Source organism: Branchiostoma lanceolatum, chromosome 2 (genome assembly GCF_035083965.1).
Source record: "Branchiostoma lanceolatum isolate klBraLanc5 chromosome 2, klBraLanc5.hap2, whole genome shotgun sequence".
In the NCBI taxonomy this organism is placed as follows: domain Eukaryota; kingdom Metazoa; phylum Chordata; class Leptocardii; order Amphioxiformes; family Branchiostomatidae; genus Branchiostoma; species Branchiostoma lanceolatum.
In genome coordinates this window covers 29253649-29277293 of record NC_089723.1, presented here as the reverse complement: position 1 = coordinate 29277293, position 23645 = coordinate 29253649, and the positions used below count along the sequence as shown (strand labels likewise).

The 23645-nt window shown below is 40.0% G+C and overlaps 1 protein-coding gene across 1 annotated transcript; it reads right to left on the bottom strand.

The window, feature by feature from the left end:
* Positions 1 to 4387: 4387 nt before the first annotated feature.
* Positions 4388 to 23514, bottom strand: LOC136428450 (geranylgeranyl transferase type-1 subunit beta-like). Its single transcript, XM_066417948.1, has 9 exons — positions 23363 to 23514; positions 21932 to 22056; positions 17363 to 17430; positions 14780 to 14931; positions 8625 to 8757; positions 7906 to 7951; positions 6629 to 6813; positions 6164 to 6272; positions 4388 to 5692 (listed from the first exon to the last, which is right to left on the bottom strand). The coding sequence occupies exons 1-9, from the start codon at positions 23482 to 23484 to the stop codon at positions 5538 to 5540; spliced, it is 1095 nt and encodes a 364-aa protein (XP_066274045.1). The 5' UTR covers positions 23485 to 23514; the 3' UTR covers positions 4388 to 5537.
* Between the last annotated feature and the right edge of the window lie 131 nt (positions 23515 to 23645).

Sequence of the window (23645 nt, the reverse complement as noted above, 5' to 3'; positions counted from 1 at the left end):
CTTTGTCTGTGTTCTTCTTTCTGTAATGCAGACACGCTACCTAAGTAGTTTTCAAGAATTATCTAGAAAACGAACAAACTCATAATGCATGAATAAATCCATAGATTGAGATTTTGACAAAACAGCTTGCCGCTTAAGATATAATTTTAATGAAACAAGAAAAGCTAGGAAGACGGACTTGATTCAGCTTTTAGTGCCCAAACAAAAGCATAGTGTTAAATGTTGTCTTATACATGCAGAGAGACAATGTACAGTTCCTAATGTACAGTCTATCCAATGGCCTGAACTGTATTTTTTAGGTCAACACTTGAGAACAGTAACGATTTTTGATAAACCCTTTCAAACCCTGACATATTCCTTGTGGGATATATGGAATCTTCTTTGCCTTTGGGCTTAATTAGGAAATAATCCATAGACGATAAGCCAAAGTTGTAAATGTGCTGACTTGGCTAAATCCAGTCAGGATGGGATGGGAAAGTTCAAGTTTGAACACTTTTGTTGTCTCCAACTGATAGTCTCCAGGCAGATGTAGAAATTAAAAGTCGTAGCCAAGCTTCCAGTTCAGCAGATATGGAAAGGTTTGCTGCTCCATGGAACCGGGAGCTTGAGAATTGTTACTTTTCTGCATCTGCTTGGAGAATATCCAGCTGACTCCTAATGGGTCTGAATAAGATACAGAAATGGGCGAATATTGGACAAAAACATTTCCTGAAAGTTGGCCCCAACATTGTATCAGGTCCTGAGAGGATACTACCGGTAGTCTGGTATTTGTCACAACATTGCACAAAACACTGACTAAATACAAACTGTAGACATACTGATGGTGTATTAGGTAAAAGTAACAACATAAATCTTGGCTACACATCATAACCAGGGCTAGCAACCTCTCTCTGTAAAAGATATACCCTGCTACTGAAATACCAAGGAAAGTTGCTGCCCAATATACCAATAAATACTACAAGGGTTTGAACAAACAAATATTATACGTGATGCTACAGTCTGAACGTGGTTGTATTGTTTCACCGTCGTGCAAAAGCTGACCGGAACTGTTCCACTGATGGTATGCCTTTGATAGAACGCATGAAGGGGACTCCGGTGGTGTGTAAAGAAGTAATAAATTCTCTGGAGTCGGCTCATAGCGCGGACCTCCACCCTCGACCTGCCCACCCCTACAAATCCATACCATGTGCGGTCTCCTGGGGCATTAACTATACATGATGTGAGCTGGAGTATTCCATTAATTTCACTCAACAGGTGGGACGGATAACCTGCCTGTACAGGGGGTAATAAAGCCACGATCAATATGTCAGCAGACTTCTTGTTTCATCTGTCATATAAATCACAAGGTCGGAGTGTTTTATGGCCGAATGTTCTAGGTGCATTTGTACTTATGATCAAGGGAATAAACAAGAACACTTAAGAGACTGTATCACTCAATAGAAATAAACTTGGAAGAGAAAGGAATGAAGTGCACAAATAAAACATACTGTATCAGAATAAAATCACACAACACTTAGTGTTCTGTATGTATTCTAATGCAGGAGAATAAACAAGGGCACTTAAGAGACCATATCGCTGATAATAAATAAACTTGGAAGAGAAAAGAATGAAGTCAAACAGTGCACAGATGAAATATATATATGGAAAAGATCGCACAACACTATCACTCAAAGTTGCCTCTAAATGTTCTGCATGCCTTGATACATTCGGGAGAATAAACATAATGCTCAAAGGAAACCACTCAGTAACTTGGAAAAGATAAGAACAAAATCAAACAGTGCATTGGAATGTTCTATATGCATTATGCGCAGTGGAATGAGCAAGAACACTTTGTTATTGCAAATATACACTTGCAGCATTGCAGTCAAACTTTAATATGTAACATTATGTGGACAAAATATCAAGAAATCTAAGTATTCAACTACATTTTTAGATAAAGTGTTCCTGTAATGATACTGTTGTTACTAATCTGAAGACGTGAGTAAGGTGTGAACTTCAAGGCTTGTCGACGAAAAAATCCACATGAAAAATACAATGATTCAGAAATCCTGTCAGCTGTAGGGCCATGAAAGGGGGATATGCACAGCATGGAAAGGTCAGATTGCCTTACAGGATTGAAGTAATAAGATTAAGAGTTGACAACTTCCTGTGTCCCCAGACATCTGATTAGATCCTTAGACGTGACCTTGTTGAAAATTGCGGCTTACTTTTGTCCATAAGAGGGGAGGGGGGGGGGGCGAGACTGACTCTATAGCAGGTGCGAAGTGGAGATATAATCAGACGGGCGTCGTTTCTGTAAATCACTGCGCGATGACGCCATCAAGGGACTCGTTGTACTTGTAATGGATGGGGAGACGGGACGGCGGGCAATTTGGTGGCAGCAAATACACCTGGTAGGCCCGCCGCCTTTGACCTTGGGGAGTCCGCGGGGACCCCAAGTTCTGATAAAGCAGTTCCACTGCACAAAGCACAATTACAGCTACCGGTATCGAAGTGACAGGTAGATCCATTAACAAGCAAGGGAGCCATGCTAATAGGTGATTAATAACTGCAAGCCAAGGCACCGGGTTTCCGCACGATTCCTAAATCAAATTTCATCATACACAATGTAGTAAGTACTTTTTTCACTTACCCTGGTCTGAGTTTTATTTTTCAAATAATCTTCATTTGTACTTTCCAACAACAATGAATAAATAGATAAACATTAACACAAAGTCTGAGTTTAACGTTAATACAACTGTCATCACAGGCATGTAAAATTATCTAGAGTAGTTTTTGACACAAACTTACAGTCCATACATATCATTTAGCATACATACACCAAAATGCAAACCTTTTTCTATCAGGATATGACAAAATGAAGAACTTGATGCTTGTGTTTCTGCGATGCTTTAACTTTTCAGAAAATACACCTGGTGCAAAAGTTTATTCCACTTGAAAACTCCCACACATTTTATCACATCGTCACCCTACATGTTTATGACAGCCTTGACTGAAGATTAACACCTTCCCAGAAGTATAAATAAACATTATTTGACCTCTAACTCCTAAACCGCATGACAAACCTTGGATGCTTATTGAACGAAGGTCAGGGAACTTGGCTGCTACATTATTACAATTTCCAAGAAAACGTGCATGTTCGTTCGTTCCTCTCTATAATTTGAATTCTCAGTAAGTGCCATGAAGCGGAGGAAAATGAAGGGTTCTCAAATCCATCAGGGGAAGAGTTGAGACATGGACGTCTCGTGCCCTTCCTCCCTGAGGCAATTTTGTATCTTAAGCGAGACAAGGCTGTCATTCAAGACACAATGTCTTGAGGCAGACGAAGATCTGACATAGAACACGTAGAATTAAGTAGTCAGCAGCACTTAACCTGTAAGACTTGGGATTAGTCGGTAATGCCTCACTTAGGCTGGATAAATGTAGTAACTTGTTTATTCATCACATCATATGACAATATGGAGTGATGCCAGATACTAAGGAAAAACTGACGTCTTTGGGTAGATTGTGGTCTGGATTTATTAACCACACATACCTTGATGAGAATGATATTAGTAAGCTTGAAATAGTATTTGATTGACTTTTGATATAATGAAATACATGTAGTTGGCACTTGGCACCCATACTGATATAAGTTATGATTATTCCAATACCTGGATTCCAAAAGAGGATTATTGATGTTTCCTTTCTTAAAGTTTGTTTGATTCCAAACAAAACTGTGATTGATTTTGCATTGATGATAATGTAGCCTGTTAGAATATAAAGATTCTGTTTGGTATTGCTTTAAGCAATTCAAAGCAAGGAAATGTAGAGAATTCCAGCCAACAAGAAACATGAACTGTAGAAAGCATTTCTTGACTAACACACTAGGAAAATCAATCTTCTGAACTGTGTAACCCTATAGCTACTGTGACATCATCAAATTTCTAGCAATTCTGGAGACTTATAGTCTGTTTGTGACCTGACACAACCCTGTTCTGTTTGGGGTCTTGCCCTGGTGCTGAAAGATGGAATGTTCTGCCCTTTTCCTGTTTCTCATTCTATTTGCCACTGTCAAATAAAAACTGTATAGGGATTGCCAATTAACTGTACTGCTATATAAACAAGAGAAGGTTTATAGTTGATAGGCTTTTTTGGTAACTAAAAGTCGAGCAAATATGTTAATTATCATTTTTGCCACTTGTGGCAGCGAGTTCCGTTGCTTTCCTCCATCTTTTATCCACTCCTTGGTTATGTATCTAAGTATCTTGGTTGACTGTTCTTACACCAATCAAAGTAAAAGGTTCTTCTGGCAAAGTTCTTCTGGCAGTATGTTATGGAGGAGGGGGGTGAGAGCAAATGTAAATAGAGTTTTCAACACTGGAATAAGTGAAAACTGAGAAAAATGAACAATGTGGAATCATTAGTGTTTATTTTTTATAAGGCTGGTCTTTTTCATTTGAGCATATACATGACAAGAACCTTCATAACAAACATTTGTGTCTATCAATAACATCATGGCACCAGTATGCAGCATACCATGTGGCAAAGATGGCCTCAAATAAGATAGCAGGTAACATACAATTGTGGGAGTAAATGTATACATGTTTTAATGTATATAACAAAATGTATACTATGCTTTACAACCATATCTACATACTGACTGCTTGCATGAATCTAACAATAACATAGAAAAACTATTGATAAACCTGCATATTAAAAAATGATGCCATAGAGCCAGACAAATATCTTGTTTAATAGAAATAAAAAAACACATTTGTGTAATAGACTTAAAAAATACATGTAGTGTGACTGTTCATTTAAAAGACACAGTTTTCTAGATTGGTGCATTTTCAGGTAGGTGACACTTATATTGCAAGTTTCTTCAGAATTATGATTTTTTTGATCTGCTTTGCTGCCCCTAAGGCTGCTAAGCTATGGGAGAGAGTGAGTGAGTGAGTGAGTGAGTGAGTGAGTGCCAGAATAGTTGCAACAGTATTGGATTCAGTTAAAGACCATTCAATCTCTACAACTGGACAAGATTCAGAAGCTGTTTTTGGACTAGCATCAACTCCTTCTGACAGTTCATTCTAGTGACGCTGGAGAAGAGAGGTGCATGTCCCTCAAAACATCCAGAAGAAATCTCAAATCTTGTCCAGATAGAGATTGAATTGTCTCTAAACATTCTTAACCTGGATGTCTAACCTTCATAAACGCAAATATTGTTTTTTTCTCACAGCACTGGAGTTTCATCATTTCACTTACATCATATTACAGTATTTACACTCATTAAATATCTCTCTGCAGCCCAGAGTCCAGTTTGATTATATCTCCAAGTTAGGATGGTCTTCAGACATACCAACATCCTAATCAGAAAAATAGGAGCAGCCCAAATAAAAGTTTCCTTCCAACATCTGCTTGGAGACAACATAATGCACCTAAGTTTCAATGCCCTCAAATACAAAATTACTTTTAATTTTGGCCTTGAGCAATTCTTTTCCTCGCTATTGTCCGGGTCAAAAAAATCTTGGATACTTCTATCTATTGGTCAGATTTTGTCAGCTGTCCGTTTCCTGTTTGCGCCAGCTCTTGTGAATGGACCGCAGGTTGTCCGCAGCACCTTGGCTGATGTTCAAGGCAGGAAACATTGGTTGGAGACCTTCTTCCCCAAGCAAAGACAAGCCGGCCACGCCAAAGTATGAGTGCAGAGCATCTAGGAGAAAAAGTATTGAGTTTTAGTTAATAAAAGTTTGTACCAATTGAAGGAAAAGCATTTAAAATTCAATACTACATTTGTTCCATTATCTTATGCACACAACTCTTCATCATACTGTATTTTGATTCACTGCAAATGCATCTAAGTTTGCAATGATTTAATTTCATGGTTGGGAGAAAATGTAGTGTTTGCCCCAGTTGAAACAAAGTGGTAAGTGGGCACATGACAGAACAAGCACCCGTCTTTCAGAAGGGACGTAAAATGGGGGTCCCATGTTTGAGGAGGTGCCTCAAGCATCTTAAAGGAGAAGGGCTAGCAACCCCTCCCTGTAAAGATGTACCCATGGAAACTTGCTGCCCCATGTGCCACTAGCCACTACAAGGGTCTGAACAAACAAACAAACAAACAAACAAACAAACAAACAAACACAACATAGCCCTACGGTGGTACAGGGTAAGACTGACTCACCAGGATGACTGTCTGGCCACTTGGCAAACCCCCCCACCACCGTGTCCTGAGTAGACAGGATGAAGTCCTTGTTGGCCAAGGGGTCAATCAGGGGATAACAGTCCAGCAGCTAGGAGAAACATCAGTATAAAGTGTCAAGGCATGTTACCAGAATAAATTTGTGACAAGGACCTAACTTATGTCCGATTTACAAGAGGCTGGGACTGTTGCAGACTTCCCAATGGGCGGCCGTACGTCTACCCTGGGGGTGGCATTTGACAGGCCATAAAAATGCCCACTGTACGACACTGCGGGCCGATTTGCAGGCAGGAAAACGGTGCATATCGTACGTCCGCAGCCATTGTCATATGTCCAGCAATATTCATGATGTAAATTGGGCCTTTGTGGACCTTTAGACAACTTTTCAAGTTTGATCAATCAGGTCGTAATGTTATGTCCATTTCCAAGGTTCTAACTACATCTCACCTTCAGTGTCCCCCCCACCCAGAAGGAGTAGCAGGTGTCGGTAGGCTTGTTGGGTCGCCCCTGGAAGCCCGACTGCTGGCGGAACAGACACCACCTCTTCAGCCCGGCCAGCTGTCTGTCGGAGAAGGCCTCCTGGACTCTGTTCATAAGGCACAGGGACGCCACCGCACAGAACGTGGAGCCACCTGTAAGGGATAGTGTGAGAAGTCGGACACACAATAAACACGACTGCTTGTGATTGAGTCTAGCAAACAACGCACTTTATTCAAACTAGAGAACAGGATCGGCCGTTCCATGTTGGAACGGCCAGTCCCGTTCGATATAATGACTACGTACTATGGAATCCTATAGTAGCATGTAGTACGTGTTCCCACCACTGGCCCTCATTACATTAGTGTAATATAGCACATATCAAATATGTGTAAATAGAGGGCTCCCCTGGCTTTCTGAGAAATGTACACTGTGCATGACTGTGTGCATGACTGTGTGCATGACTTTAAGCTTGTACAAGTCTGTGCCAGAGGTAAGAGTGGCAGAAAAGGCAAGAGGCAGAGAAGATTTGAAATCCACATACATTTTCTTCATATTACTCCACTCTTTTATCCCTAAACCTTTCTGCATTGTAAGACATTCCCAACAATGTTGTCACTCCTCTAAGATATCCCAGGGTATCAAGAGGTAGCGTAAAGTAAGTCAATGGAGACACGTGAAGATTACTTATGAATGACTGGACACCGCACGTGGTTGAAAAACGTGCCTCGCAGACTACCACGACCACCCTGTGCATAAATTGTCCACGGAAAAATACAGAAAATGGTTTGCGTACATAGTACCACGCTTTAGAAGTGCGTAAGCCACAGTGCGTGTTTGACGCCGGAATCTAGCATGTAGAAAGGTTAACCAATCTATCACGTGTGGCACGACACCATTCAAACTTCCACGTCATTCACAGAAGATTTTTCACACGAGATACTGTAAATGCATTTAGGTTTGCGGTGATTCAATTTCACATCAGGGAGAAAATAGAGTGTTTATGGTGGTTTTTAGTTTGCGGTTGAAACAAGGTGGTGGGTAGGGAGAAGACAGAATGAGCATTTTCGCCTTAATTTTAAGTTCACAGTGAAGAGGTTACTACAAAAACCGTGAGATTAAACTACTGCGAACTAAGTTTATTTCCAGTATTTTCATGCATGTACGCACAATTTAAGTTGGTAATTGATGAATGATGGGTATGTCAGGCAAAACACATCGATAAAAATGTTTCAAAATGTCCTTACCATGAGTTTCAAGTCCAGGTCCCTGAGCCAAGCCAAAATCATAACCCTAAAAATATACACAGCAATGATGACGTAAAAGGTTCAAAGAAAGACAGGCTACTTATGAGCATATTATCTACAGTATATTCTTTACAACACCATCAAAATAGCTCAATAACACATTGTAATTACAAACTACAGGGCTCAAAAGATAGAATTTTGAGACTGTGCATAAAACAATGAAAAGTTTGGCTAGCTTAGTATTAGGAATCACAAAGTGCAGAAAGCAGATTAAAAGTATTTTGAGCTCTGAAACCAAAAACCAGATTATGATATTTTCCAAGATACACTTAATGTCAACTCTCATAATTCCACATTCAAGATATTGAACAGTAAACCACATTAATCAGTTATCAAGATTGAATTTCTGGATCCTCTGGATATCTGAAGTGTGCACACCTCATACTAGTCATAGATTATCAGATTCTAATTTAATAGATCTCTTTAAAATCACCATCTTTTTAAAAATGCGACAATCTTAGGGTACCTGGCAGAAGAGAGTTGACTTCAAAATAAAAATTCAAATAGAACAATACCAGTGTTCTAGCTAGCCAGCAACCCGTTATTCCGTGATTTGACGCAATTTTGCCGCTCATGACAGGCACAAATTCTGCGTTAACCGTCATTTTTGACGGACAAAAATCGGCAGTGACGATACGGACAGAGGAAGTGTGACTGACCATGCTGTTTTTTATGTAGCTGACCGCCTTGTCCACGTCCATGCCACTCCAGTCGTCCAGGATGTAGCTGACACAGGAGGCACAGTACACAAACCTCATGTCATTCTCACCCCCCTCTAGGGACGGGTAGAAACTGCAAGGACCAACAGCAATAAAGGGTTTGTACTCATTACACAAACTCCAAAACTTGTTACTTCTTATACCTAGTTGTACTTTTCTTTGATCAGTTGCATTTTCTTGTCGTACAAGTAATTTCCTTAGACCTTGGGCCCTCCTAGTCCTACAACTTTTAGAGTTGTATCGAGATCTTGCATGCTGTAATTCTTGTTTCTTTCACTGTAACTTTATGTTTACTGTTTTCATGGTCACCTCTGTACCGTGAACTCATCATCACTGTGAAATCTTGTTGTAATTACTTAATAAATATGATTCCTTCACACATCCGTTCTGTAAATCACTTGGAGCCACATGAAGTTAAAATTCAGTGAAATGTCCATTTTCCTTACACCGTGAAATTTTACTACCATGAAGTTAAAGTGAATTACAGTAGTACAGAACAACTTCATTATCTGCTAATACTACTATAAAGTTAGATTTCACACCCTTTATTCACAGTTTAATGGGGTCAATATGAGCCATCTTTAATTTTAAGTAGTATAGCAGCTGACCATAGTATTACATTAGGGCCCAGTGCTTTCATGATGGTCCCAACAAAACTTTAACTGATAATTGTTATTTAAGGTATCACGACATATTACTTTTGGAAAAAAAGGAGCATGGCTTTCTATGGTGTCTTTCCTTTTCTCGGTCTTATCTTCTCCTTCTTATCTGTGTGCATGCAACATCTACCCATGCTACTACCTAGGTACCACCAGTACTAATCCACACAAAACTCCTCATTCCTCTCTGACAACAGAACAAATTGAGAACTGTCTGCGGGAGGCACGGACCATGCCTCCTTCATCACCTACATCATTGAGTCTTAATCACGCCGCTTCAACCTGTTGTAAAGACAGGGCAGGGCCGTAATTCCACGCATTTGTGTCCGGACTATTTCAGTGATCCGGGTATAGGGCCAAGCACTCAGGCATGTAATACGTTTTCTTTCCAGCAAACAAGAGCTTTTTTTTCTTGCCAGGGAAAACTTTTCTCATAATGATTTTCTCTGATTAAAAGAACAGATAAACCCGACCATTGGGAGGATATAAGCATGTGTTATGTTGTTGTGAACATTCTGTGAAAGAAGATTAAATGCTTTGCAATGTGTAATCACTTAATAGATGGAAATCTTTGCCAAATCATGGAGTCATAGACATAGTAGTCCCTAGGACAGAGCTGAACTAGTATATCTATAGGCTAGGTTGTAATTCAAACAGTTTGGTTGTGTATTCAACACTTTTGTTTTGTGACGAACTAGAATATCTTAACCTGGGAAAGTTTGTTCCCAGGGAACAACCATAAAATGTATTCTGATTTGTTATCAAAGCTGTGATACTTCGGGTGTTAAGATGGCTTTAAGTTAGTTAAAATCTTCCCACACCATAATTGATGTATAGGGCGGTGCCCATCTCCGTTTCATAGCCCTGGGCCACACTGTGGTGCAATCACTGTACCAGGGGGCTAGTCCACTGGCAGTCAAGTGTGTTTAACTTCCATACTGTTTCATAAGTATGTACCATTTTTATAAAGTCTTTGGTATGACTCAATGCGCCTCTTGTCCAGAGGGGTCCTACCTGGGGCTTGAACCCCAGTCCTTCTGGTCCAAGTAATTTGAACCAGATGTGGCAGAGTAGCAGAGGCGCAGACCACTACACCACAGGGACACCCCCAAAATGTGCGCCGCCCGGGAAACTAACCCGGGTCGAATATTCATAGTCATATACTGAAAATGTGCATACAGCTCTATACTAGCCAGTGTGTTTAAGTGGACATTACACTGTCTACATCTTTCCCATTGGCCATCATTCCCTCATTTTGAGGAATCTTAGACAAAAATTTTCCCCATCTTGACAAACAAAATTTGTATGTCAATCATAAGAGAAAATTTAGAAGTACAGTCAAACCTGCCCAAGGCGACCACCCGGCGGACCGGGCAAAAACGGTCGCGATGGACAGGTGGTCGCCATGAAGAGGATTCCACTCACATGTTTCCAGGTCGAGGTTTTCAAATACAGTACGTAAATGGATGGAAATTATGTGAATTTAGACAGCATGACCCCCACCAGGTTCAATTCTCATTGACAGAAAGATCCTACAAAAATTTTATTTTCCGTTATCGTTGTAATAATTGTATACCGCTACATCGTGTACAAATTTTCGTCATAATTTTGACTACAAAACAATGGTTGCCTCGATAATCTCGCAGCGCCCTCCCGCATTCACACGTTACACACACGCACATCATCGAAGTTTTAAGGCCTAAGACAAATCCCGAGATAACACCTGCTGGCCCCAGCCTTTTTTGGGGCGCCGACCGCTGGATAAAAGGGTCAAAAAAGTTTTCGATCTGACAACTAAAGATGAAAACGGAACGGTGTGATTTCGTCGCGCCACCAAGCTCTGTGCGACCGCATGGAAAGGTAAGTCAGTGCAGCAGAACGCACAGCGTCCAATAAAGGTTTGTGAGATTCATGGAAATAAAAAGAAAAAAAGAATATCAATAACTAGAGTATTCACAAATGTTCATACACAAAAGCATCGTGTTTCAGAAAGGTCAGCGGTACGTCAAATCCGAGCCGCGCCAAATCCAAGATGGCGTCGGGACCAAGGAACAACAATTCTCGCCCGATGTTTTGCCCGCCGCGAAGTTATTTTTCGGTGGAATTTAGTAAGACACAGTGACATTTTTGTTGAAAATTCAAAAATAGATAGTAATTTCTGTGAAATCTGACTTTTTGACGCCATGCACTACGTATTCGTTTTGAAAATTGAGTTTAAACCGACCGGAGTTCGCGGTAAACTATAAGATTACGATAGGCACAACAACATCACAAACATTTGTCTTTTTACAATTTTTATAGGGGGAACGTTTTATCAAAACACTTCTTGGAGGAATCTATGCTATAACATTGCTATTCCATATGTTTTTGTCCTTATTTTTGTCCTTCAAAGTCTTGAAAACATTTCCGTGAAATCCGACAGCAAAATGATCAGATGTCACCGTACGCTTGAAAATTAGGCGGCCGCCATGGGCAGGGATTATGCTCTGTGCGGTCCCAATTCGTGGCGGTCGCGGTCGCGTTGGACGGGTGGTCGCCTTGGGCAGGCAGCTTAATGCTTGTGCCTATGGGGAAAATTTTCGGGACCGAGAAAAAGCGGTCGCCATGGCCAGGTGGTCGCGTTGAAAAGGTGGTCGCCTAGGCAGGTTTGACTGTAGGTCAAAAATCAGGAGGTCAAAGTGACTTTTTTGAGATGATGAAGGAAAACCTTGAAGAAAAAAGACCCTGGAGAAAACCCTGCACTCCTTTAGCTATTAATGATGTCATGACATGCCACTTGACTCTGCCCTGCCTCCCCAATTGAAAGGTGATTACTCTTGTAATGGGTAGTTGATTAACCATCTGTGCCTGACCAGAGAGTAATGAAGTCTTTAATGCTTCCCAGACCTTTACAGGAGGTGCTGTGTTCCACCAGATACCGTAGATCTCGAAATTCTTGTAATGTTTTCAAGTTTGTGGTTTAATTACTCTGTGAACATGTGTTCAATTTTTCCATATAGTTCTGCCAACTGCAAACTCAAAGACACAGAGAACTCTTGATTTTCCAGCCATTTAAAGGTCGCAAACATAAACAAATCTACGGTAACTTTTTAAGTTTATTTTTGCACAACAACCAGGACTGTCTCTAGGACCCGTCCTAATGTCCCGGAACAAAAATTTGCTAGTTCGGTCGGAAAAAAATTCAATCTTTAAAAACCCTAAACATCACGAAATGAAATTAATGAAAATGTATTTTCATCAGCTTGAGATAACAGATTTAACAACTAAAGTTAACAACATGGACTCCCAAACAATGAGTAGGACGATAAAAAATTAAAGCCTTGCTTCTTACACATACTGTAATACACCAAGAGTAGACTGATTGAGAGGGCGATGTGAAGAAATTACACTTAGCTGAATTATTCCTTGGAGTGGTTTGGAGTTGGGTGCTGAACCTTTTGCCAAAAACTGGCCAAACAAATTAGAAAACGACCGACCAAACAAACGGACAAACCGTCTTACAGCTAAGAACAGATCATGCCTCTAATATTATCATGGAATTGGGAACGTGCAACCTTTTGCCACTTGAGGCAGTGCGTGATCTAGATGTCACGGCAATCCTTCTCTTAACATCCCTTTCATCGCCATAGCAATGATTGCCATGGAAACATGAATAGATGATTGATGACAACTCCAACCTTTTCATAGTAAGAGTGGTATTTTGAGACCAGTGACTGATTGAAAATCACTTATCAATCATAGCATATTTCAGGTGTTGGATGTTAGAGTAGCGATATTTTGGGCAACGACGTACCGAATGACGTCAGGGGACTTGTCATACATCAGAAATTAGCTACGCATTCAGACTTGATGAATTGTTCAATGTAATTGAGATAAACAGAAAATGATCTGTTTCCTGTGTGTACATTTGTCTTGCGATGTAGATATTGAAATGAGACATAACTTTTAAGATCTTCTGGCATCTGTCAGCAACCTTAAGTTCCAGCCTTTAACTTAAGTTTAAGTTTAAAAAAGTAGGTTTCAGGCAACAAGTGGATACTTCACAACAACAAACCACCTTCACCTCCTTACCCATACTGCTTTGCCAGTCCCATGCGCAAAGATAACAGCAGTGAGGAAGTATGCCAACATGACATTGCTTGTGTATGCATTGGTAATGAAAGAAACAGACTGAAACACACACACACATACACACACACACACACACACATACACACACAAACACACAGGCATGCCAAAAATATTATTCGTTGGGTTGGAGTAGTAACATTTTTAAGCAATAAAAGTCAACTTTACTACTAGTATGATTCCACATCATTGAATTACATACTAGTACCAAATTTCTTACAACTGGCTAACCCTAATGTTAATTTTACATGTGTATGCCTAGTTTTTGCATGCAAGGATACCAAACACTTGGCAAGCAAGTGGATTTCAGGTACTCTATAACTGCATTTTACTGGTTTAATCCAGCCAATTTGCTGCCATTTCACTGTCCTCTCATCACTACTTAAAATTGGTTTCCCACCGTTCCACTAAAACCACTAGTGACCTTTGGCCATGAGTACATGATCAAAACTCACTGAACCAACTAAAGAGGCAATATGTTCCTCAAATGGCACTTTATAACCCGAGCGATGGCCAATTGATAGCGAACGCCTGCCATATGAGCGTTTAATAACGCGCTCGGACTTAACAGCGCCCCACTCAATAAAGCAGAATGGGATGTCGGAGATTGGCGCGACCTTTGTGACATCGAGGCCGCGGGATTTCGTGTTCGCCATCACAGGTGATGGAGTGGTACTTATTGGTCCATTGGTGGGAGAGAGCGGTCTGTAGAGATGACCATCAGTGGATGGCCTTGTGTTTAACATACCGTATGTACATTAGCACATAACATTAGCAGTAGTCATGAGTGAGAGGCAGGCATATGTGCACGAGGTGGCACGGTGGTTAGGGTTGTTGACTCAGAACCTAGAAGTACTGAGTTCGAATCCCTAACAGGTCCCGATGTTGTGCCCTTGGGAAAGGCACTTAACACCAGATTCCTTGCTTGACTCAGGTTTAAGTGAGTACCTAGCTTTGGCTAGGGACATCCTTGCTTGAAAATCCTACAGCATGAAAATCATTTGATGCCTATAGAGTGTTTTTTTAAATGTTTTGGTATGGTAATACTATATGTTACTAATGATTAGCCAAAAGACAGTTACTCAAGCAACTGGGTAAAATCTTAAGTCTTTTGGCGTATTTTATCACCTGGATGTCTAACCTTCATCAACGTATTAATGATACGGTTTGCTTGCGTTTGTTACGTTATGACTCAAGAAAAAGTTCTGAAAAAAAGGTACAGTGTGCTGATGTACATGTACACTAATGCCACTTATGGAGATCAAAAAAATCAATACAAGTTACAGTACAATTGTACTGTGACAATACCTTCCGTCTGCCAGTTGTAGGGATTGCAGCCCTTTGACACAAGCTCTCCTATTCACTCTGGAAAGATCATCACCGAGTAACAGCAATGAGCACAGTCCTGTGTAAGTCATCGCTATGTGTCCACTGTCATAGGGATATGCCGATACTTCTTCCTGTAGGCAAAAAAGGGGTAAAATACAAAGATAAGGAAAATTCAATCAGATTTCTTTCCCATAAGATGTTAGATAAGCTAAACAATTTCATGATCATATGTTTAGTGGTTATTCATATAAAACGTATATGAGTATACTATTTTCTAGCAGTTTTCTGACACTTTTACAAAGAACTCTTGAATAAAAATCTATGAATTGTGTGACAATGATAATTGTAAAAAGGATGTTTACCAGTAAGACTGAATTTGACACAAATCTAGCTCCATATTGCCAGAAAATATGACATATCAAACATGAATGATAGGTAAACCAGTAAAAAATTTTCAATCAGAATAAAAGAGCAAGATGTTTATTACAGATAAGTAATGGTAGATTAACATTCCATTTCAAAACCATGATTGGATAATCATCACGACTTGTGGTCAGGACGAGGCTTTTTGTACAGACTTGATGATTTCATTCCAGTTATCAAACTGAATTTGAATGAGCAGAGTGCATTCTACACCACAGCTATCACATAAGAGAGATAAGTCTGCGAGGGAATTGACTCTCTACACTCTGCGTAGCAGAAGCCCTTGTGTAGGATTCAAGGTCATCAACGGTGGCCTGGTTCACGGAGTCTGTCTAACCTCAAAGACCATCAATTTTACAGGAAGCTGGTTTTCAATTTGACAGCTTTGTTGTGGCCGTCCATTCCGTTAGCTTTGGCATAGCCCCGGGCTCCCCATGGAGATAGTCGAGTTGTAATGAAAAGAAGCAAAACAAATGTAAAAGGTAGGTGTACTGCATTTGTATTCTCTTTAGTTGAGCTTTTAAGTCCTGCATAATATTCTTGCCTGACAATCAACTAAGAAGAGAAATGAATGTGGTATTACTGTTAGTTAAAAATCCAACAGTTTTTGTTGTTGATTCAGAAACTACTCCTCCATACATGATGTTTTTTTTGCATCTTATTCGCTGAAATATTCTTACCTTACATATCTGACTATCAAAAAAACTAAGAGAAGCAATATCATAAGTTGGATTTCCAGAAACTTTTCGTCATTACTTCAGAAACTAGTCTTCCATACAGGAAGTTTTCTTGGCAAATTACGAGGCAGTGCCCTCGTAATACACTCTTGTTTTAATCACTTCACAGAAGGCTTATGAACCTAATGTCTGGAACCGGCGCTTGATATCAATTACACCCTAACCCTGCCCGTACACTGGTTCAATCCTTGAGTACGGTGACACCAATTACAGAGCGTGACCCCGTATTCGTCCCGCTGCGACCCCACGCATTAACCCTCCCTCACATGGGCTGTCATGGATGCCAGACAACCCCCCCCCCCTTAACCCACAGGTAAATCATGGTTAATGTGATAATCCTATGCACCATAAAGCTAGAGCTAACTTTGGGCTGAGTGATTGACAGCAGCTGGGGACCAATCAGCCATTTGCTGGTTCCCCAAGGACAGGTGCTCACGCATGGTCCAAACGGAATGCTGTATGTAATATTTATGACAGGAAATCATATACTAGTGTCCTCCATTATTGCCCGTGTCATATCATAGATATAGATTAAAGAATCATGTTAAGTTATTAGAAAAATCCAAAGGTATAGGTATTTTTTCTTTAAAACAAGTGTTAAACAAGTGCATCTATCAGTTTTTACAAAAATGGTGTTTAACTTTGACATGATGTTCTAAAAGAATCTTTGGGTATTTGTTCTACCTTACACAAAGGATTACAACTTCATGTATGGCTATTCAAATATGCATATAGATTGCAATTTCCCCCTTTATAAGGTACTGTAGGTACATACTAGTAAATTCATTTCGAAAATAGTTTCATCAGGTTGGTAGAACATAGGATATTTGGAGTTTCTTTTAACACAAACCTGCTGACGTTTTGGTGTCTGTCAGACACCTTCTTCAGAGCTTCTGACTGGAGTACTTACAGACACTAAAACGTTAGCAGGTGAGATTCCTGGTTGTGTTAAAATCAAGTCCAAATATCCTAGTATATTCATGTTAGCAACTACATGTATATCAACATGTACATAAATCCTTTCGGCCAGCTTTCTCTATTGGTGAAAATCTGTATCTGCTTAACTCATAGATTAGAAAGTACAACATGTATGGTAGCTGGAGTTTGCCTAACTAATTAAATCTGCTCTATGATAAATCTGTAATCTGTAATATTGGAACCAAGAAAGATACCGTTATGGATTTACATGTCTATCTTCCCATATTTTCTCAAAGTGCTGCTTTAAGGATTGAAAACCTACCAGAGCTAATGTAACTGTAAGTGCTCCACAATTTGTATTTGCAAGGTTAAATATAACCTCCTTGGTATTTGCCAACACAGTCAAAAAGTCACACATCTGTACTGCAGTTACTAAACAACCTGCTAGATAGCGCTGGAAAGAAGGGAAGGACAAGAGACAAACCTTCGATGGATTGTAGGGTACTCCTATCGTTGAAGAGCCACGAAAACCACATCTGAACAGATTTTTGTCTGTAAGAGGATGGTATCAGGTGAGATATTTATAAGGGATCACCACAAGTTTGCACTAAACAACACTTACTGACGACCGATGTACCTGTTGAGACTAACATGTGTTTAAATGCCATAACCATCTCAATCATAACTACATGTAATATCTTGGGCTACAGACACAGAAAAGCAATACATGTGTGACAAGACAGGGAAACTTATAAAACAAATGTACATGTATAGTTACAATGTAAGCTAGGAAGCCAATAATAATAATATAATAATAATGATTTTTTATTCAGTCCGTGTATGTACAGATTCGCAGGGCCTTTGTAAATATTGATATGCAGAATCTATGTGCACCTAAATTTGGATCTGTGCACCTAAGTTTTGACTGTGGGTGCACCGGTGCACCTAGAAATTTGTATAGGATTATGTACATTAAGGTACAATTGTAGCAGTTCTAGAAATTTAAGTGTCAGAAAAAATACATTACTTCTTTAAAATTTATCTATAGAATGATAGACTGAAGCCCTAAAGAGAGGCAGTAACTTTGGCATTAGGTTTTGCGGACATTCTACTTTATTCTTTTTTTTTCTGTGCTCCTAAAATTCTAGGTCAGGTGCACAAAAATGAATTTCAAGCCTTCTGTATAAATCTCTGTACGGGTACCTTCATTTTTACCTTTACCTGATATTATATTCAGACAGTCAGCCCAAGGCAAAGTGGAAAGCTATTTGTCAAGTGAGAAATTGAGTTGACCTACAAACATGTATGGCTGCAGGGGCACGGAACATTTTTACCGGCCCATCCTGTTCCTATGGCAATAGATGAACTAGCATGATTGGTGAAAAATAGCTTTAAAACATCCCATGATCATCTTAGTATGTGTCAGTGTACTAGGGGCTCATAGACTAAATTATTCCACAGTACTGTTACTACTGTAAATGCATTTAAGTTCGAGGTGATTTGATTTTGCAGTAGGAGAAAATGGAGTGTTCGCGTGCGCTGTGGTTTTTAGTTCGCGGCTGAAACAAGGCAACACTAGTAGACAGAACAAGCATTTTCGTGGTGATTTCAAGTTCGCGGTGAAGAGGTTGCTACAAAAACCGTGAACATTAAACCACTGCAAACTTAAATGCTTTTACAGTTTACAGTACTCTCACCTCTCAAATAAACGTACCGGTACGTTTATTTTTTTTCGCCTAAACATCCGCCCGGTACTTTCTTATTTTAGACGGTACGTTTATTATTTTTTCAAATGTTGGGATTTTGCTAACCAGAAATCCCTCTAAAATCGAAATTTTAGGTTTTTCTGCTCATATTTCCCCGGTATTTTTGCTAGTTATTCGCTATTTTTCGGCCTAGCGGCGTTGATTTCCCCACCGCTATCACCGGCGGCAGCCTTTGTGAAATCCTTGCGGCACTCGTAACATATCGGTCAATCTCGCTATGACGTTACAAAGTTAACGTTGTTATTGGGGGAAAATAAGACGCAACACTGACATTTCAAAATACAATTTTCATGTAAATAACTTTGACAGTCTCTGTTTACATCGTAAACCAAACTTGCGGCACGCTGATCAAAAAACGTGTCGAGTAGTAGACTTGCACAGGGAAGAATTCGATGACCGCTATCGGCAGCGGGGCGGAAGAATAATTCGTTCACAGAAGATACATTACACGTAAAAACAACAATTATAACTTAACTTCCCTTGTGAAATGTGTTTTGAGGCCGCAAAGTCTAAGAACGGCACAAAACGAGCGGTAAACAACAGCATCACCATCAGGCGTGGTGATAGTAAAACTAGCAGCATATTGCATAGTGCAGATTACGATCTTTCAAATGATACCGTAAACGCGTGGAAAATGTTATATTTTGCGGCAACGATAGAAACAGAATTCTATCTATATTTTAGGAGGGTTTGTATTTTAGAATAACCGTAAGATTTTCCAAATTTTGCGGTAAAGGGCCATTTCTATTGTCAACATGTAATCGGTAATTTCTTCGTATGTGCGGCCTAAAACGCTGTGCTTCTTTTACAGTCGAGCTCTGTTCAATATTGTGGGCTTAAGGTAGCAGAACACAGTATTTCGCCTATGGGGATTTCTAAAGTTAAGGACCACAAACTGACTAAGGTCGACGCCGAAAAAAATATAGTACGGTGCATTTCTGAAGCACGACAAACGGATATGTTTAAATTGAGGGTACATTCTACAATATAACTGAAAACAAAAAAAAGTTGTGGTTTTTTTACGTTCTGGCGCCCTCTTTTGAATGGGGTCATGCGAGGTCATACGAACTGCAGCCGACTCACCCAGGCTGGCTGCTGCAAAGGTCACGCGCGTGTATACACCGAATCGGCAAGCTTCACAATCTTACTCATACGATCGAAATGCCGACTTATTATGCTATCATTCAGTAAAGTTCATGCCTCGCTGGCTTTCACGTTCAAGTGTATACATGCGGTCCACGATTTAGTGCGCACTATTTTCTTACATACAAATACAAATACTGTGTACTGCCACCTTAAGAAAACTTGAACTTGACTTTTTTTTCATTCAATCAATAAAACAAGTCAAGCTGGAGATTTGCACCAAATCTTAGCTCAGAAATCCGAATGGTTGTTGAGATATCGCCAACTTTGCACTTTGGTGCCCTGCATAGGTGTAGGCCCCGTACATGGCCTATCTGAGGGGCGGTTTAGTGGTCTCACTATCTGGACAAATTTACTATTCTGGTTCACTTTTTTTTCTGAAAAGGGTTCATCGGTTCATATGCTAATGTTCGGAGTCATTTAGAGTTGGGTTTAGGTTTAGTTGCGCCAGAAAAAAGGGGGGGGGGAAACGCGTCTCGGGCCAATGGCACTTCCAAGCCAAGTCCCATAGTTAAGCATAGGGAGGCGCTTATAGTGGCCGTTACCATGGAAACGGCGGTCTGACGGTGAAAGCAACTGGTGCATTCCAAGCGAACCAACGCCAATAATTGATATATCATACAAATTCGGCCGTATATGACGTCGTTGGCCCATTTCTGGCCAATTCCCGATTTGGTTCAAGGTGGCAGAACAATATAACTGAAAACAAAAAAAGTTGTGGTTTTTTAAGTTCTGGCGCCCTCTTTTGAATGGGGTCATGCGAGGTCATACGAACTGCAGCCGACTCACCCAGGCTGGCTGCTGCAAAGGTCACGCGCATGTATACACCGAATCGGCAAGCTTCACAATCTTACTCATACGATCGAAATGCCGACTTATTATGCTATCATTCAGTAAAGTTCATGCCTCGCTGGCTTTCACGTTCAAGTGTATACATGCGGTCCACAATTTAGTGCGCACTTTTTTCTTACCCCGCGTCATAGACCCCGGGGGTCGCGGACAAATACTGTGTACTGCCACCTTAACCGCGGGAACTCGAAATCCGAGCGTCTCACAAAAACTTTGTTCTCGACGCTATGGAGCAAAAGTTTATGGACATTGCCCTTTTTTTGGTGTTCATATTTTTTTTTGGGGGGGGGGGGTAATGTCTTTAGAAAATATGATTAGGAACAATTTAGCTATCTGATGATTTTGATTATATGTCAGTAATGATAAAAGATAATGAAATTCATGTACAACAATTTTCCTTGATCACTTGCTGCAAGTTCCAAGTAGAAAATGCATAATATTATACACTGTATCATGTAAATAAATAAATAAATAAATAAATGTACATTTTCACTTGTTGAATTCGAAGCACCGTGGCCCCCGGTTAGGGGTCATAGCGGGGAACCTATGCCCAAATTTTCAACATTACTATTTTATTTTATCGAAGTGGCAAGCAGATCATCATCATTTGAACAAGCGTACAGTTATTCTGTTCAATATCCATATACTTAATAGGTTAGTCCTCAGGCATAATTGAATACATGCAACCTACCTGCTATTATCTTATTTCGTGTGGACACAGTTTACCTCGATCATCAATTTTGAAATTTTCCGGGGGGTACTTTTATTTCAGGGGGTACTTATATTAGATTTTGAAGATTTTTCCGGGGGGTACTTATATTCCAGGGGGTACTTCTATTTGAGAGGTGAGAGTATTGGTGTTCATGGCTGTTATTCGAATTCTTGTATGCTAAAATGCCTATCAACACTAGTAAATATGGGCGTTTGCACTGACAAGACTATGACTTGAGTATTGGTATCCATGCTGAATGGTTAAACATGCAAGCTGTCGAGAAAATTTGAATTTTCAATTACGGTCCTGCAATTATGACATCATTCATACACATACAAATTTATCATCATCATCATGTCGGGCGGGTTGCCCGGACTAAGTCAACCCTCTTCCTCCAGTCGCTACGGTCCGCCATTAAGTGCTCTAGATCTTCGGCCCTCACCCCTCACCCCTCGGCCTACAAATTTATAGGTCTGACTCTTCTAGGCTCAACCAACCGGCATGGTCGCTGTGACATCACATCTAAACACTCTATACCGGGAGCCATGAGTGCTTTCTTTATGCAGATGAGTTGATACCTTACCTTCGTCATCTTTGTCGGGCAGTACTTGTAGTGAGTAGATCCAGTCTATGATCTCTTGTTTATTTACAGTTTCTAAGGCTCCAAGAAGGTCCAGACCAGAGAGGGCAAAGAAAGCCACTGTTAACCTGTATAAGGGAAACAATCTTTAAAAATCAAAAAGTTGCAACATTCCTAAGGGAATTGTTCAATAGGATCATATGATCTAAAAACTGCTTAAGTTCAAAGTTCCTTGCCAAGATTAGATAGAACGTAGTACAGGATAGAACTACATGTACTACTGTAAATGCCTTAAATTATGTTCGCTGGGATTTTTAATTTTTAAAACTTCAAGTAAGGGAGAAAATGGAGTGTTCACAGTGTTTCTAAGTTTGCAGTTGAAACAATGCGGTAGGTGGGCAGAAAACATAACAAGCATTTCCGTGGTGATTTTAAGTTCACAGTGAAGATGTCACCACAAAAAAAGCAAACATTAAGCAACCACAAAAATTTCAACACTTACAGTAGTTAAAACGTAGTACAGGATGGTACTACATGTACTAGTACAGTATGTCTTACAGTTACATGATTCTGGTACACGTGGCTGTGTATTGCCACCGGACCATGTGTGAGGCTGATCGTGCAAATGATACGAGGATGAGTTATACACATGTTATTGTCATGAAGTTATTGTGAAGAAACAGAAAAACAGAAAGAGTGTCATCAAGTACCCCTGAAGGACGTCAATTCCCACGAGGATACATGGATAGGCTCTTTAGGTAGTATTTTCCCATCGCATGTGATTGCGTTGTGTTGTTGACAAACAATAACTGAAGTGTTTGTGTGTACAAACTATAAAAGCCCTTGCCCGAAAATATCGAAACACAATGATTCGTGACGTTATATGTCTTATTTGCTTTTGGATTCCTGGGTGTGCAACTGCAAGTAGAAATGGAATAAGGTCGAGCCGGTCAGTTAACTTGGAGGTTCAAATCAGATTTTCAACCTCCTTGCAATTTTGCTTGGACCTATTTAACAATTGTTAGGCGACAGCAAGTAAATTTTATGGATGACATCCTCTGCAGACTCCAAATGTAGTGCATGGTAAATGGTTCAACTTGGCCAGCATCACTAGAAATTATTGTATCATATTCCGCTGAGTATGAGTATAATTTTTTTTATGATTCTGAGAACGTAATCATAATTCTGACAGTGACGGTCAATCGAATTTCAAAGGTGTGTTACGTTTGCTGCTGACTTTCTACACCCTACACTTCACGACCAGTATCCGAAAACGAAAAGTTACATAATATGACATATGAATGGCATTTCAAAGTGCAAGTACGATCAAGATCATCTCTGAAAATTTATCTGCGACTGAGTCTCTTAGAGAAACTTAGGAAAGTAGCAAATATCACGGCCACATCTACAAAATATAGTTGATGCTACACCTACCTTGTCGTATCAAGAGAACAATATCTACTCGGGAGAACTTGAAGACATCGCTTGAAGAATTTAACGTGTTTTTCTTTAGCAAACTCGTACTGAGATCCGGAATTACTGACCGTGGCGGCCATTTTGGTTCTTATTACAGTAACATGAGAAAAGTATTTGTCAACACTACGTATGGTTATAACAGCTAACAATTTACTGACGGAATAGCCATAATGTTCCCTTTTCCTCTTAATAATTTTCAACTCGTATTACATCACAAGACATCTAAGTTTTTAATTAGCTC